The sequence below is a fragment of the Madurella fahalii genome, assembly GCF_045866475.1.
Source record: "Madurella fahalii IFM 68171 DNA, scaffold_2, whole genome shotgun sequence".
Lineage (NCBI taxonomy): Eukaryota > Fungi > Ascomycota > Sordariomycetes > Sordariales > Madurella > Madurella fahalii.
This window is the reverse complement of record NW_027263972.1, coordinates 897,006-912,757: the sequence shown is the minus strand read 5'-3', so window position 1 is coordinate 912,757 and position 15,752 is coordinate 897,006. Positions and strand designations below refer to the sequence as shown.

Here is a 15,752-nt window from a genome sequence, read left to right as displayed (position 1 = left end):
TCCGCATGGCTGGCAAAGCACCACAGAGCTTGCGTGTGGACACAACTCGCCTTTAGCTTGGCTCTGATCTCAGCCGGCCTCGTCCGACAATTGCAACGCCAAGAATGGGTCAGTGTCTTCGAAAACGTGTCTATCAACTCTTCTATTACACTGGCCGGGTGCGCTCTTGTTCTATCGACCATCTCTTACCATCCTCGGCCAGTGAGAGAGCCTAGCCAGACACTCGGAAAGAGCAGCATCTTGTTTGTTGTCGCATATATAGCGGCAGTAGTCATGGCCACGGTCGTAGTGGTCATACCACCGTGGACTTTAAGGACGGACGGCATTCTAAAAGTTTGCTTCGACTACGCCTATACAGACGATAGGCCCTGGAAAGACGGCGCAATTCCCCCAACTCGAAGCCTTTTGGGAATAGTGATAGGGTACACCGCTGCCACACTGGCTCTAGTACTCCTCGGGTTAGCGACCTGGTATACTCTACGGAATTATCCTCGGGTCGGCGAAGGTGATATGCGGCTGGGCCTCTTGTTGGCATTGCTGTTTTGTTCGGGGGCTCTCATATATATGTGTACTTGGGCTTTTGCAGAACATTTATCTACGCGTGACAAGATGAATATCTTATGGGACTTTCAGAATGGGCAGGATATCTGGACGATTGGCCAGGTCGCGGCGGTATTCTCCTGGGTGCCCTTCCTCGCCGATATTGCTTGCTTGGGAATATTGGATTCATTCTCCCAATTCCGCAGTTGGCTGAGAGGCCCAATTCCTAATCGTCAGGATAATGATAATGAATACTGAGATGGGTGTATGGGCGGAATCCCAAGTCGTACCAGCGCCTGCATTTTAACGGTAAATGACGGCAGTATGGTACGTATTCAGACTGATGATTACCAATAGTAAAATGCTTTCACATTTAATTAACCCGGTTTACCACGTCTTTGAGAGATTAGCGTGCGAAGAATGACAATATGACAAGTTCAATTGTCATCACTACGGTTTCAGGGATGCTGACATCCCAGAGGGGAAGGACACCTGCGCCCGCCTCCAGCCCGGTAAATAAAAATAAAAATAAAAAAAAAAATTTTTTAAAAAAGGAATAAAAAAAGGGACTGAGCAACCGTGTCGTTCGAAGCGTTTACTGTAAGAACTGTACAGCAACTACCCCAGGCTTGCCGGCATTAGTATCCCGGCACATCCCCGCTAAGGCTAACACCCAAGTCCCCCTTTCTATGACGGAGTTCCAGTTGGAGGGAGATATACAGCCCCTGTCTCATCTCTACTGCCACCCAGGAAATAGGAACCTATTCAGAATATCCACGGGCACGATCCATTACGGCTCGGCCATATTCAAACAACCTACAATCAGAAGTCCGTACCACAGACGTCGTAACAACGTCGGCCGTCTCTTCGCCTCCGCGCTGCCTCAACTCCTGTCTGCGACGCGATCAGCGACGTCCCTAAATTGATACTTGGCAGTGTTCACCGCGGAGGTCATCCGCCCAGTCGATGTGGCTAAACGAAGTGAGCTATATCGCAGCAGCTAGATTTTGGGTGACCCTGTAGCGGGCTCGATCCTAAAGTCCTTGCTTAGTAACTCGATCAAGCGCTCGTCACTCGACTAGCAGGGGTCTAGATACTGTTATACCTATTTTGATCTATATAGATAGGTATCTGCTTACACGTGGTAGATCAGGTAGAAAGTTAAGCAACTCCATCGTGCTCTCAGAATCGCTCATACGCACTATATCTAGGTATTTTGTATGATAACTCGGTAGCTTCAAGCCTGTTTATATCTACTATACGGATAATGCTCGTCTTTGGAATATCGAGTATTCGAATAGCTGTGTAATTCCAAGTTTGCAAATAAGATAGAGGCTCTGTGGCTAAAAAGGTGGTTAAACAATGGTGTTGTTACGAGGTAGGAGCTCTGGTGGACTAGACGGCCCGGATTTCGGAGGTCGTCATAACCCTAGGATTCTGGAACCTTCCTCAGGCAATAACCTACTTCTCATCATATATCACGGGGCTCCAGCAACCTCTGACATAGTCATTCCAGAGAATAATTCAATCATCACGTCTTTATATTATTTCCCACGTAATAATAGGGCAAAATTTGGAGTAGAGTGTTACGTGTGCAAGCTCAAGTGGGTTAGACGGCCTGGATCCCAAGGGTCGTTATATCCCCCAGGAATCTAAAACCTTCCTCAAGCACTGATCTACATCGTGTCATATATCACGGAGCTGCCCCACAATCTGATAAAAAAAATGACTGATAACACTAATATCAAGAATACATATATATATAAATGCAGCTAGAGAGCTCCTGTATAAAACTGTTAAAAGCGCAGTTAGCGAGCAAAAATACGAGCCAACTGGGGGGTATGTCGCGCTGGAAATCACACTTATAGAGCTCAGCTCTTAACCGCCGACCTCAGCAGCTCATCACATAAGCTCGCCCAGACCATTTTCCTTTATATTTAAGCCAGTCCTTCAGTCTCCTATAGCAGTAGATAGATCCTCAGAGACTTCAACCTTTTAATGTACTTCCCATAACCTCTGCTCAGCTCCTGCACGTGTGACAGGGATATACTAGACAGGAATCCTACTTGTCTTTCCGTCCCATCGCCCATTGGTTGGCCTCTGTAATCAGTTGCACACCGCAAATTCGCATTCAGTAGGCCAGTCCATTCCGCAAATGTTGTATATTTAATTACGTGGAGCGGCGGGTTCTATTAGAGGCTGTCTGACCCGTGTCCGCGAGGACTCCTCTAGGATAACAATTGTTACAGGGCACCAAGCGACGCTTAAAGTAAGGTACCTGAATCAACTGTCATAGTGACCCTCAGACTAAGAAATGTTTACAGAGGAAGGCTGTAGCCAATCTAACGAACTACACTATCTTTCGCATAGATTCTATTCGACCTGTTTTCCATGTCAACATACAAGATTGTCGTAGCCGCTGCACGTCTGATATTTAAAGTCTAAGAGAAGGCATAAAGTAACTGTCCTACTTGCGGAACCCTCTAGTGAACGCTATAAGGCGCTCCCGGTATACTAGGTAATATATATCGGTAACGTACATTATCAGCGAGTGACCCATATCACTGAGTGACCCACCTTAACAATTTTAGCAGAGCTACATCCAAATATGTGATAAGAAATTGTTATCCCTCCTAACAATTTTCTACCGAGTTTTAATGTACAGCTCTGATAAAATTGTTAAGGTGGGTCACTCAGTGATATGGGTCACTCGCTGATAATGTACGTTACTGATGTACTTAGAGGTAGAAGCTTCTGATCGAATCAAACGTGATAACCCACGTAAGTTGCCTATGGCCCTGCTTTGCAACGAACCATCGCGTTGTTTAGAGAGTCCGCAAAACTTCAAGTCGACGAATGAGTTTCAGGACTAGCTGCGGGGCCGTCTAACCGGTGATGAATTGCGTAATTAATATGATGGACCTAGCGGAAGAGCAGGGCTCTACGTTTGGAAGCGACTAGCCCAAGCCACGTGGGCATCAGATTCGGGGCTAGGCTGTGCCACAATTGACTCTGGGAGGGAGCGCAGAATGCTGGTAACACCCCAGTTGATTTACTCAGGGGGTAAATGACGATTGTGAGAACAGTGGGATGGCATGGGAGTCACTTGCAGGTACAGTACCGTACCTTATTTGATTGTGTTCCTCGCTTTCAGATGTATGCTTCCAAGGTAAGGTACCTTACCTAGAATTACTTAATCACCATACCCACAATATGTAGCGCAATGCAGTGATTACATCTCTGCTCTTGCCTAGAGCGGGAAAAGCGCCTAGGAGGGTGAAGAATGCGGCGAGTACCTGATACGTTTCACCGAACTACTAGTAATACCCAACCGGTCAAACATTACTCCGCTTCTCCAATTTCACAGGCACGGGCTGAGCTTTACAGCCAGTCCCAGACCAAAGGATGATTTTGGCGGTTCGACTGAGCTGACTGGCGCGACCGTCCCACGTACAGTACGAGAGCTGCTGTGTAACCATCCGCGTCCGGGGCTTTAATTAGGGGGATTGTGGTGGCCAGCCACTCAGATAGGCTCAGGGCCAGGGTGACGCCGTTTCACGCCGCGCTCAGGCGCGATATGGATAGCCAATCCACACGCCCGGAAGTAGCGAAATAATCTTGGAAGAGACACCGAGCATATCAATACGCTCCGGCCACGTCAGAAGACCACAAATCGTCGTTGCGGCTGAGATGCGGGGTCGGCCACCCCTGAAAAACAGATTTCGAATGGTAATCACTCGGCGCTCAGTTCGAACTCCATGCTATTCTTCCCGAAGTCTGCACCTGATCCGACGACGCCGGAACGGCTATAGAACACAGCTTTCATATGGCCGAGATGCGCGGTCCGGCCGGCGATCATCTTGCGGCTCCCTGCGAGGGGTCGGCCGGCGCTAGCCACCATCACAGCACCCTCGAAGTCGTCTTCGCCCCCGATTATGACAAGGAAGCTGTTCGGCAGTCTGCCGCTGATTGTGACAAGGTAGTGGTTCAACAACCCGATATCCCCCCTCCTCCCTTCGACCAAAAATACTATACGTTGCAAACACCTATCCCAACAAGTGCGGCCCCATGGGAAAGAGATGTAGGGGTGGTGGACGAAAAGAAAATCCTTGGGCTGAAGAGGCGTACCTTCTTCATCACGGCGTGGGTTGTCTCTGTAGTTATCGCGATCGCGGTGGGCCTCGGCGCCGGTCTCGGGGCCACCATGGGTTTAAGAAGCACAAGCAGCAGCGGAACTACCGCGGGAGCGGTTACGGGTTCCCTTTCAACCACAACCATTGTACCGACCACATCTCCCACCTCGGCTCACGACTCCTCGTCGGTATCTACACAGACTCCGCAGAGCGAACCGAGCGCTACAATGAGCCTCATCCAAGGCAGCTCCTCCCCGTCACCAACCTCAATCGTGCAATCGTCCACCTCTTCGGCACCGCAGAGCACCGCGTCCCTGAAGATCGGCGGTGTGGGCGGCCGATGCTCCAACGAGTGGGGAGGCGACTGCATCTGTCTCGACGACGGCATCTGCAGGAACAAGTGGAAAGGCACGCCCTACACCGGCACCCCGGACAACTGGCCCTGCCCTGACGACCCTGATAACATCATGGCATGCATCATCCAGCCCTGCCTGGGCAAGCTAGAGCCTTCGCAATGTCTGTGGAGGGAGGCGTGCCGGGAGCTGGACCCAGGTAAGATACTTGCCTTCCTAACCGCGGTTCCCATAATGCCCTTGGGATGTCCAGGTTGCTAAAAGGATTAACTCGAACAGGGACCGGCTCGGCTCCGATATGCCCGGGAGGCGACGACTTTGTTTGCTGCGCGCATTCCTGGTGACCGAATAGTACGAAGGGGCCACAGTCGGACAAGAAGAGAGAGAACTCTCCAACTCTGAGTCTTGTGCAGCCGCATCACTCTGGCCTATATGGATCGAATACTCTTCATCTCCCGATCAACCCGACGGACAAATTCAGCCCCAGAACCAGTGTTTCCCGATCACAACGAGCCTTGGCATTATGACGAAGAGAAGGCAATGGCTAAAGGATGCGGCGAAGCCCAGATTATGCCCCTCGACACAATGGGGCTCACCTACGACGTGGTGCGATGTTGACGATTACGATACCGAAGAGGGCTGACCGACGCATGAATATCAAGAGGCACTGGGGGGTCTCCAAATTCACCAAGCACACCATCATCCTGCACCGAAAGCTATACAGCACCGAGGCTGCGCAGTTAATCACTAGGCCCTACTACTTCCGTAGTATCGAACCGTTTTGTGAGAGGGGAATGATTGTCGGGCCACCAATCCAGCAATGGAGATGCCCGGCCTGCCACCTCGATTGTCCGCTCTCAGCTGACACTATTGGACGAAGGAATTAACGTTTACCCCGAACTAGCCGCTTAACCTCCTTGTCTTACAATCACCTCCCGACGTAATAATTACCCTGTGTTCTAATACTTGTCCTGTACATCTATGAGTAGACATCCATTTAGAGGAAGAGCAATAGATACATGTTCCAAGACCTCCTTTTACGACACATCTTGATAGTCAACTGAGAGCTTTACTGTGATAAGGTCGTTAAAGCGTATACCAAGCAGCGTATGAACCAGTCGAGGGGTTCCGAAGTCTTTTGGGCACTGCCAGAGAGATGCAGAGGTCGGGAGAATCGACCAAACAGGAGGGTCCGGTCTGTGCTTCGTCCTAGTCAATAACGTCCTGCAGGTTGTAGGCGTCGTCGTACAAAAGTACTAATAGGGTGGGTCGAGGTAGCCGGGGTGAAACGGACCGTGGATACGAGATTCAACGATATGGTGAAAGGCGATATCTAGAATCTAACAAGCGGTCTTCAATTTCATCTCATCGGGTGAAGTTCACGCTTCTCCTTGTTCCATAGGGCTCAACCGTAACAAGTCTGAGGCGGGCACTCTGTAAACCTCCAACTTAAGTTAAAAATAATGGGGAAAAGAAGAAAGAGGTAAGAGGCAATTCAAAGCCGGAATTGCTGGGCTCGACTTACCACCAGCCGCGATTTCTTGAGAGTACCTTCTGCAAGACCGCCCGCCTTTGCAGCAGCCTTGAAGCGCCTCTGACACTTATTCTTGGAGAGATCCTAATAACTCCTCCTCCCACAGACCTTGTCGGCCAGGGATGTTTACACCACTATCCGCTCGTTGACCGTCATCCGCAGACATCCGAGCATGACTGCGGCGAAACTGAGAGCTAATGCCACCAATCATGTTGAAGTAATCATAGGACTCAAGCGATGGCTCGAGACGACGATTGGCATGAGCTGCCAGAGAATGAGCAACGGAACCGCGCACAGCACCGCCACCGATGGCCAAGCCATAGAGGGTGATTCTCATCGTGCTTCGTGTATTAAACCCCGTCATATCATTAGTCCTTCGGGGCACGGGAGGTTTTCTTGTGTGTTATCTTGCTGTCTGTTCTCTGCTCCGGTCTTGCTGTCCCGGAAAGCAAGCTGCAAAGTAGCAAGATATTGTCTACGTGGCAGGCTGCGGGACAAAGGTAGAAATAACCCATTTACGAAACTCGGTCTCAATCCACTCGGCCAGCAGCCGCAGCACCGCCAGCAGCCGGTAAATACCCTGAACTGTGTCGGTCATGCCGATTTGCATGGTACCAAGGATCTCCTGTTCAGTACCCGTGGGTCTCTAATCAAAAGAAATCGCCCAAATATCTGGAGATGGGCACCGAAACAACCCACGATCTTATGGCCTCGGTCGGCAGCAAAATAGAGCGACCACTCATGGTCATGGGTTAAGATTAGGGGAAGAGTCGGCAGCAACGGGCCGTCCTTCCCTCTGCCGACACCCAGTGTCGCCATGCGCGTGTGCCAGGCCGCAGTCCAGATGCCCAGCTGGAGCCTCCCCTCCTCAGAGCTCGCACCGCCAATCTTGGTCTCGATGGTCACAGCGGCCGGCGCGCGCAGGAGCGGAGGATAGTCGGTGTAATTGACGCCAAGGTTGCACGAGCCGGCCGACGGCTGCGTGGCAAGCTTGTTCTGGATGGCGGCGTCAATGATAGCGTTGTTATGTGTGGTCTGCGGGGCGGCGCGGTCGTCGGCCGCAAAATTCGGCGACAGGACAAAGTCAACTATCTTCCCCTCAACGGCCTCGCCCGTAACAAGCGCTGGAACGAAGGCCGGCAGGATCTTTGCCGACGTCGCGTTCTCGAAGGTGACGTTGTGGTATTCCCATACCGCGAAGGTTAGGAGCGGATCATGGACCTTGGAGTTCCAAGAGGCCTCGTTCCGGCGCAGGGCTAGACACTCGCGCGAGACAGCCTTGAGGTGACGAACATACCGAAACTCAGCGCGGGCAAGTCGCATTGGCGTTGTGGACGAGTGGTCGGCGGCTAGAGGGAATGCCCAGATGGGTAGGAAGTTGAAAAACGGGTCATGTGCAATATCTCGCCCAATATTTGCTTCTCTCGACTCTTCCCCGCCTAAATCCTGAGCCCTATGCTTGGCTTTGCCGAAGCTAGAGGGGGAATCTTACAATTCAGATGCTCAATCTCGTCTTGGATGTCGGCGGGATAAATGTCTTGGTAGAAGTTTACAGTCTTCCAGATCTTGCTAAACAGGTCCCTGGCATCCTCCGGTAGCTGCCCCTCCTCAGCATTATCATCTAGCGACCCGAATTGGACGGGTTTGTCTAGGCGTTGCAGGGTGACAAGATGCTTAGCGGAACTGGCTGAAGGGACCCCGGGCTTACTATACCGACGGTCGCTGGAAGGTGTCGTATGTGCAACCGAGGGGGAGGCGGAGATCACGTCTGTGGTGGGTGATGAACAGCGGGTGAGAGATGCGCCATGGAGAGGGATGTTTGCAAGGATGCCGGATCGATTTGATCTAGGCGTCGAGCCGGGGTCCACGTCAGGGTTGGCGTAGGGCGCGTCGCTATTATCGACAGTCGGATCGAGCTTCAGTTTCTTGGGCGAAGAGTTACGCGGGGCCGAGAGGAGTGGTGTCGCCATGTCGAAGGTACTACGCTTCTTGGACGACGCGTACGTGGCAAGAGGCAACCTCGAAGATGGTTAAGGCGCAGATTGCGGGCGTTCTGCAAACCATCGCCGGGTACCGCTGGGTGGCCATGCTAGAGCAGGTAAACAGTGACACGCGGAGGTGGGCGTGAGGGGCTCAGGCTGCGTTGCACTTCAAGGTATCTGCCATATCTACATGCTGCGAATTGTACTGCCCAACCCGAGCCTGGCTTCTAGAAATATTGAAAATTAAGCTCAGAATGACCTCCATCCACATCCATCTCTTGAGACCCGATGATCTAGCGCCCGCGCTGTGAGCGTAATTAGTTAATCCCGTTGCGGCGTTGAGGCTCAGACCACGTAGACGTCATTATCGAAGCATTACTGTGATCTAACGCATATACCATGATTCCATTACCCTCGCTTGTCCCGGGCGCACATCGGCCTTGTGATTGTCTTGATGTGAGAACACTTGAGACCTCCGTGGTGGCTCCCGAGGGAATGGCGGCTTTGCATCCCGTCGGTTCCAGTGTCCGAATTCTCGACACTCTCCCGTGACGTGAGAATTAAAGAGGCTTTAGTCATTATAGGGGAGATGTAGGACGTCACTAAGTGACGACCGAGCTATTAACTCCCGGAAGGCAGGGGCCTACTAGGAGGATTACGGGCTCTGCCATCGCCCAATATACGACAGGATTACCGTCGTCTACATCCAACTCGTATTAGATAATAGGAAAACGGGTATGCTGTCCGGAGCTGAGCGGTCGGGAGAGATCAGACTTACACGTGATGTCTGCATTAGAGCGACCCAAAGAGACAAGAGTGACACTGTGTGACGGTAAGCTATATGCTTTGGTGCGTTTCGATCCTCTAAACCAGAAGGGGGTCTCCTTGTATCCCAGTATGAAGATAATAGTTATGCCGACCTTCCGTGCCATGCTCGCCTTGGTGGTCTGCAGCATAGCTAGCGGTAGGAGGAGGGTGGCCATGTCAATGAAGAGACTGGGAACGGCGCTACCGATGAAGAGACCACTTGTTGATCCGCAACGAAGGAGAGGGCGAGCGCGCCAAGAACGAACGGCTGGCAGTTCCACCAGACGTAATCAAGACTGTAGTAGACAGTAGCAATTGACTAGCCAAACCGCAGACTAGAAGCGTACTGTAACCGAAAGAACTGTCGTAAGGGTTATAACGATAAGGAACGCCGGCAGCGCGGGGCCACGGTCTGCTGCCACGTAATCTGGAGGGAAGTCAGCAATGACCAGCACCATTTTAAGAGGCAACCGGGTTCTAGTCTGTGAATATAATATCCAGGAAAGAGAGAAAAAATGATCGAAAAAAATATTAGAGAAATCGGAAGCGCAGCCTATCCACTCTCCAGAGTAGGAGTGCCACACAGTACTAAAAACCACCCTTCCTCCTTCCTAGAGCACAGTACCCAGAAACCACACCAACACCAAAAAGCGTGTTTAGTTGTCTTAGGACCACAGCAGTACCCATGTAGCCAAGCCCGCCGTTCGCTGACAGAGACCCCATGTTTGTGCTCGATACAGGGTGTTCGATATTTCCAAAGTACCTCTAAGCAATGTGCCTGTCGGACGACCATGGAGTGCATTCTTACCTCGCGGTTCTGGGACAAAGCCTCGGAAGTAGGGTGCAGTACGTAATGCGTAGGCACCACCGGGAGGCCAGATCCAACTGTGCTGACATGGGCCTGCGGGAAGTTTGACTCGCGCGACAATGGAGTGTTCCACGTTGCACAACGCGGGTCGTTGGATGCTGGTCATGACTGTTGGGAGGCGAAGATGTAATGAAATGTGCATGCACTAAGGGGGTAGCCAATCGCGGTTTGGTTCCGGGCAGCGTGTTTGCATAACTCGCACTTGTATAGGTAAGGTAATTAACGCACATGCAAATGTGAGCAACCCGGCACATTATCTAGGGTGAGTACTTTGGCCAAAGGGAACTTAAAAAGCCGTTGGTCCCCTCCCAACATCAGATGTCACGGGGCCTGTTGGGATGTCACGGTTTTATTTAGCTGTTGGCCCGAGGCCAACTTTGCCACGGGCAACCCTGCAGAAATCCCGGGCTTACCGTGCAGATTCATTTGATCTATGGTAATGTACTGTACGTGCTTGGGCCTCTTGAGGCTCGAGAGTCTTGTTTATCTGCCGGTACTAGTAATACACCTTATGTATAAAACATCCCGCCCATAATTGCCTAACCATACAGATAGGAAATGGGCTCAGGTAGAGCACCTACCTAAAGGTAACTGACCTGGGGGGATGTCCGGGGTTCCTGCGACCATCACCCTTTGCTCCGCTTCATATCAACATTAACTCGATCGAATCGTACCGACCCCGACCGTACAGAGTAGTCCCCCTCAGTGCCTACTGGTGTCTGTACTATCCAGTTCAGGGCTTTTAAACCTCACACCATCTAAGTTCTAAGGATACCACCGCTCCCTCCCCTGTCCTGCCGCTGCCCGTGTACCGACTCTGCGCTCCCACTGCAACTGAAAGTCGCCATGTCCGAGCCCTCGGTCACCCATCCGGCCGAGCCTGGGCCCGATTCGATCCCCCCGACCCCGATTCTGCAGAATATGGTAATGCACGAGAAGGGCGCAGAAAGCATCAGTAATTCCGAAGCCCAGCGGCACGCCGCTAGCGACGCGGATACGGGCGGTGCTCGGCGCAAGTGGACAACCGTCAGGTGGATTATTGTGATTGTAGCGATCTTGTCTTCGACATTCCTTTACGCTCTTGACAATACTATCACGGCGAATATCAGGCCCAGCATGATAGCAGCATTGGGAAATAGAATCGACATGCTCCCATGGCTCTCTGTGTCATACCCCATGGGGGAAGTGGGCACGAATCCCTTGTGGTACGTCGCCGCACATCATCTCTTCTGCTTCCCCCCTCCCATGCTAAACTCGGTCACAGGGGAAAGCTGAACAAGTATTTCAACAATAAACTCCTTTACCTCATCGCCGACTCAGCGGCCACGTGGAGATGGGCTTTCTACATCAACATCTGCATCGCCGGCTTTGCCATACCGGCTTGTATAGTCCTCATACCATCAATCTCGCCTTCCGCCGCGCCTCTCTGGGACCGTGTCAAGCGCGTCGACTACATAGGCGCCACGCTCTTCATCGGAGGTGTGGTCACTGTCGTCATGATCCTTGGGTTTGGCAGCGCTTTGTACCCTTGGGCCAGCGACCAAATGATCGGCCTCTACGTGGCAGCACCCGTCCTCTGGGCCGCTTTCAGTATCCACAGCGTTTCAACCTTCTCACCACGGACCGGGTTTTCCCAGTGCAGTTCATCGGTGATTTGGAAATGGCCGCTTTCTTCTGCTGGGGTTCTCTGGCCATCGCAAACGTGGTTGTGACCGTGTATTCTCTGCCTCTCTTCTTCCAGTTCACCTACGGTGACTCATCCCTTCACTCAGCAGCCTACACCATTCCCTTCGTCTGTGCCTGCGTCGCCGTCGGCGGCATTGCAGGGCCGATTATCACCAAATACCCCCTTTACATGGCTTGGTTTGCCGGCGCCAGCATGCTCATGCTCATAGGCAACGGGCTATTGACGACTATCCACTACGAAACCTCTCGTGCGGCTGTCTGCGGCTACACCATCATCTCGGGAGCAGGCTGCGGGCCCATCATGCAGCTGGGTTACACCGCAGCGCAGAGTAAAGTCGCGCGCAGGAACAGCAGCGCCTGGCACTTTCCGAGGTGACGGGTTTCATGAGCTGCTCGCAAATGACCGGGCTCGTCCTGTCGCTAGGCATGGCTACCACCATCTTTTTGAACGGCGCAACCACCGCCATTGCCGCCATCTTGCCTGGGGTCCCACGCGTGCTAATCCAAGCGACCATCGAGGGCGCTGGCACCAGCCTTGTACAGGATCTTAGCCCAGACCTTCGTACTCGCGTTTTGGAAGCCATCGCCAGCAACGTTGCTAAAGTCTTTTACCTCAATGTCGCAGGCGCAGCCTTAGGTTTCCTCACGTCGTTGCTGATGAAGCGCGAGAGGCTGCAACTCGATTCTCAGGCCCCCAAGATTTCAGGTGTGACTACGGGTGACTCATCTGAAGGGGTGGCTCGGGAATAAGCTCCAAAAGCGAAGGAGCAAAGGAAAGCCACTGCTTCATGCTCACAGAGTCATGATTCGATGCCTCCTACAATTTCATGTGTAACCTACATGTTGCAGATACTATTCGATGCTTTCCTTGGCAGTTCCGCCGGCTTCTTTCTAATACAGAGATTCGTGGCTAGCAGATTTGTCCAAGGCTTTGTTACAATACCATTATTTCAGGTTATATAGCAGAGAAAATCAGGAAAGGGGGCGGCTTTGGCGCAGGCGGGGGCTAGAGCACCGCCTCACGTTGGGGGTCCGCCGAGGCTTCCGGAGTAGGGGCGAGGGAAGAGAGAGCCGTGTAACACTATCTTTTGGGTTGCATGCTTGTGTAATCTATGGCCCAACAGGTATATATTCCCCCCAGGTGTGATACTTTGACCCCAGTTATTGGAGCTCCGGGGGTAAGCAGCGTCTCTACCGTGGGAAATGCCCCTATAACCTGAACTGCGAAACTATTTCATTCAACTCTTCCGCGGGCACCCCATCGCTCAGATCAGAAGCTTGTTTACCATGAGAATCCTCTGTTTCCATGGAAACGGTACAAATAATGGAGTGGCGGTGCTTGTATAACGTACAACGCAGAGCCTACGAACTAAATGGATATTTGAAGCTTTTGAAGGCGCAGACCGGTATGTTTCTGAACTGCATCTCGTTGTTATTTTCCCGGTCCAGCTTTTCCAACCATGACGTATGATAACAGCGCCGTTAAGGCACGAGCTTGAAGATGATGGACACGAGTATGAGTTTGTCGAAGCTACCATCCCAGCTCCGCCGTCAGCGATGGTTCAAGGTATGACTTTATAATCCCGGTATCAAGCTTTCTTCGGGCCTTGTTATATATTTGCCGGTTTCCGCCCCTCGTCGATGCTGACCCAAGCCTACTGCTAAGGCATCGAGGCTCTGTCCTCGCCAGACCACAAGTTCTACAGTTTCTACGATCCCCATGACCTAAGGACGTTGAAGCGCACGATTTCGCAGTTAGACGAATACGTGACAGCTGAAGGGCCCTTTGACGCCGTGCTGGGTTTCGCTTGTGGGGCGGTGCTCGCAGCGATGTACCTGCTGCACAAACAACAACAAGGGTTCCCAGCTCCGCTAAAGTGCGGCATTTTTGTTTCCAGCGCTGTCAGCACGCGCGAGGCAGCCTACCTCGGTCGTGGCGCAGATAGAGAGCGGGGGGGGTCCATGCATAAGCATTCCTACAGCGCACATTTGGGGTGCCAACGACGATACGGCCCCCACTGGGGGACGGGATATCAGCCAACTGTGCGATCCGGCAGTTCGCCTGGTTCTTGTCCACGATGGGGGGCATGAATTTCCGCGAAACGATTACTTGACCGCTGCGGTGCATGTAGTCCGGCGAGCTATCCGGTTGGGCGAGAGTTCTTGAGGTAGTACTTTATACACGTAGCAACAAGAGATGCAAAGATTTTAAGACGTGAACCGCCCGTTCAACCTTCACTGCATGAGATAAGATATCTGAGTGGCGTAAAAAGGAGGTAAAACCCTGGGAATATCTGGTAAGGCTCTATAGCGTTTTACACCGCGCGCTTATACGTAGGGGGCCGAGGTCTGGGCACATCGTCTGTGATGGCCGGTACGTTGCAATTTTCATTAGGTGCTTGCCAAAGTTTGTCCAACGCAAGGGCAATGGCTCTCCATAGCTCGTCGTGATTAGTATTTGCGCCGACGCCGCGTCTGTATCCCTTCCCGCAAGCTCGCCAGGAAGCGTTTCACGATGGTGGATCGTAAATCAAAATCTCGGAAAATGCCCTTGAAAGTGGTTGTAGTGAGTCTATTCGTCACGTACGGCCTCCACTTACACCGTTACCTACCCCGGCTTGGTCTAAGTGGGTGTCCATAGCAGGTTTAATGGGTGGTACTGTTCTAGAACATGCCGGTCATAGCATGGGGATTCTTGGGAAGGACGATGATAAACCCCAAAGGCACATGGGCGGCGTCTGTCACGGACGGGACGCTGGAAACTTGCTCGCGTGTCTTGACCGCCAAATGCCACCTCGGCCTTCCCGCATGGCAGCAATCGTGTCCAACAGCTCAAGGATGATGGATACGCCCAAATACTCGCCCGTGTTCGCCGCCAAATCACCAACTGGGACACTCTACTTCCGTTTCCGCTCCTTGTCTGATGGCTACTGTAGCTCCTGGTATCCCACACATCTTCACCTGTGGATAATGGACGGCTCGGCTGCTTACGAGCGTCGCAAAGAGGACATTGGTGTTGGGACTGTGCTCGATTTCGAGGCTAATTAAGGAATGTTTTCATACGGCTTGAAAGTCCGAGTCAGGGATAGAGGCGGAATATATACCGCCAGGGGTGATCTAGTTGTTGCCGCCGACAATCCGAGCTCTGTCCGGGCTAAATACCTTCCAGTAGCGGCCGCAACTACGTCAGATATATAGCGTGGAGGGGCACTCTTCCTAAGATGGAAGTGTGATACAACACGCGAGATTTTCAAGCGCAGCGTAGCCGTCCACCACATGGATTGCCACCATGGCCTTGTGTATAGCATAGCAAGAGAGCATGGGTCTCTTAGGCCAAGAGATAAACTGCTCAGCTTTCTTTGGTACACCGGCGAGACACGGGAGACGATGGATAAGCGAGAAGCTGCTCCTGGCCTCCACTCTAGGAGCAAACGAGGATCGAGACAACCGTTAAGCACTTCGGCATGGAGGCAGGATGAGATCCAGGATCTTGTGTAGTCATTAGTTGCAATTCATCATGAGCACGGTACAGTGAGCCTTATTTCTAGTCACTTAATTAGTGATCATTAATGTTTCACGCCGACTCTCCGATTACACTTCTTGAGAGACTAGTCGGCCTTCACAGAATGGGCTGCTTACCTAGGTACTACTGTCTACGACCAGCAAGTGGGGCTGGGTTTGGAATCATCACTTCTGACATGACCCCACTTCCCAGCGTTACGTCCTAGCGGTATCAGACTGCAAAGCTGGATCTTGGCGTTACCTGATCGTAGCGATACATCAGTCGGCCGGCGTCTGCGTCTGACGCGGCTTTCCTCTATTCTGCAAGCATATATTGACTGCATATGA

General features: G+C 52.1%; 4 protein-coding genes across 4 annotated transcripts; 3 read left to right on the top strand and 1 right to left on the bottom strand.

Annotated features, from left to right (window-relative positions):
- Positions 1-4,366: 4,366 nt before the first annotated feature.
- On the top strand, positions 4,367-5,370 carry MFIFM68171_03008 (uncharacterized protein; the record flags this gene model as incomplete). The annotated part of the gene is made up of 2 exons (XM_071058430.1): positions 4,367-5,225; positions 5,306-5,370. The coding sequence occupies 2 exons, from the start codon at positions 4,367-4,369 to the stop codon at positions 5,368-5,370; spliced, it is 924 nt and encodes a 307-aa protein (XP_070914531.1).
- A 1,665-nt stretch (positions 5,371-7,035) lies between these two features.
- MFIFM68171_03007 (PD-(D/E)XK nuclease-like domain-containing protein) lies at positions 7,036-8,648 on the bottom strand (the record flags this gene model as incomplete). The annotated part of the gene is made up of 4 exons (XM_071058429.1): positions 7,036-7,185; positions 7,260-7,999; positions 8,053-8,579; positions 8,635-8,648. The coding sequence occupies 4 exons, from the start codon at positions 8,646-8,648 to the stop codon at positions 7,036-7,038; spliced, it is 1,431 nt and encodes a 476-aa protein (XP_070914530.1).
- Positions 8,649-11,063: 2,415 nt separating this feature from the next.
- Positions 11,064-12,279, top strand: MFIFM68171_03006 (uncharacterized protein; the record flags this gene model as incomplete). The annotated part of the gene is made up of 3 exons (XM_071058428.1): positions 11,064-11,422; positions 11,482-11,807; positions 11,855-12,279. 3 exons carry the CDS (start codon positions 11,064-11,066, stop codon positions 12,277-12,279), a joined length of 1,110 nt encoding a protein of 369 aa, XP_070914529.1.
- Positions 12,280-12,302: 23 nt separating this feature from the next.
- Positions 12,303-12,653, top strand: MFIFM68171_03005 (uncharacterized protein; the record flags this gene model as incomplete). The annotated part of the gene is made up of 1 exon (XM_071058427.1): positions 12,303-12,653. The coding sequence occupies one exon, from the start codon at positions 12,303-12,305 to the stop codon at positions 12,651-12,653; it is 351 nt and encodes a 116-aa protein (XP_070914528.1).
- Between the last annotated feature and the right edge of the window lie 3,099 nt (positions 12,654-15,752).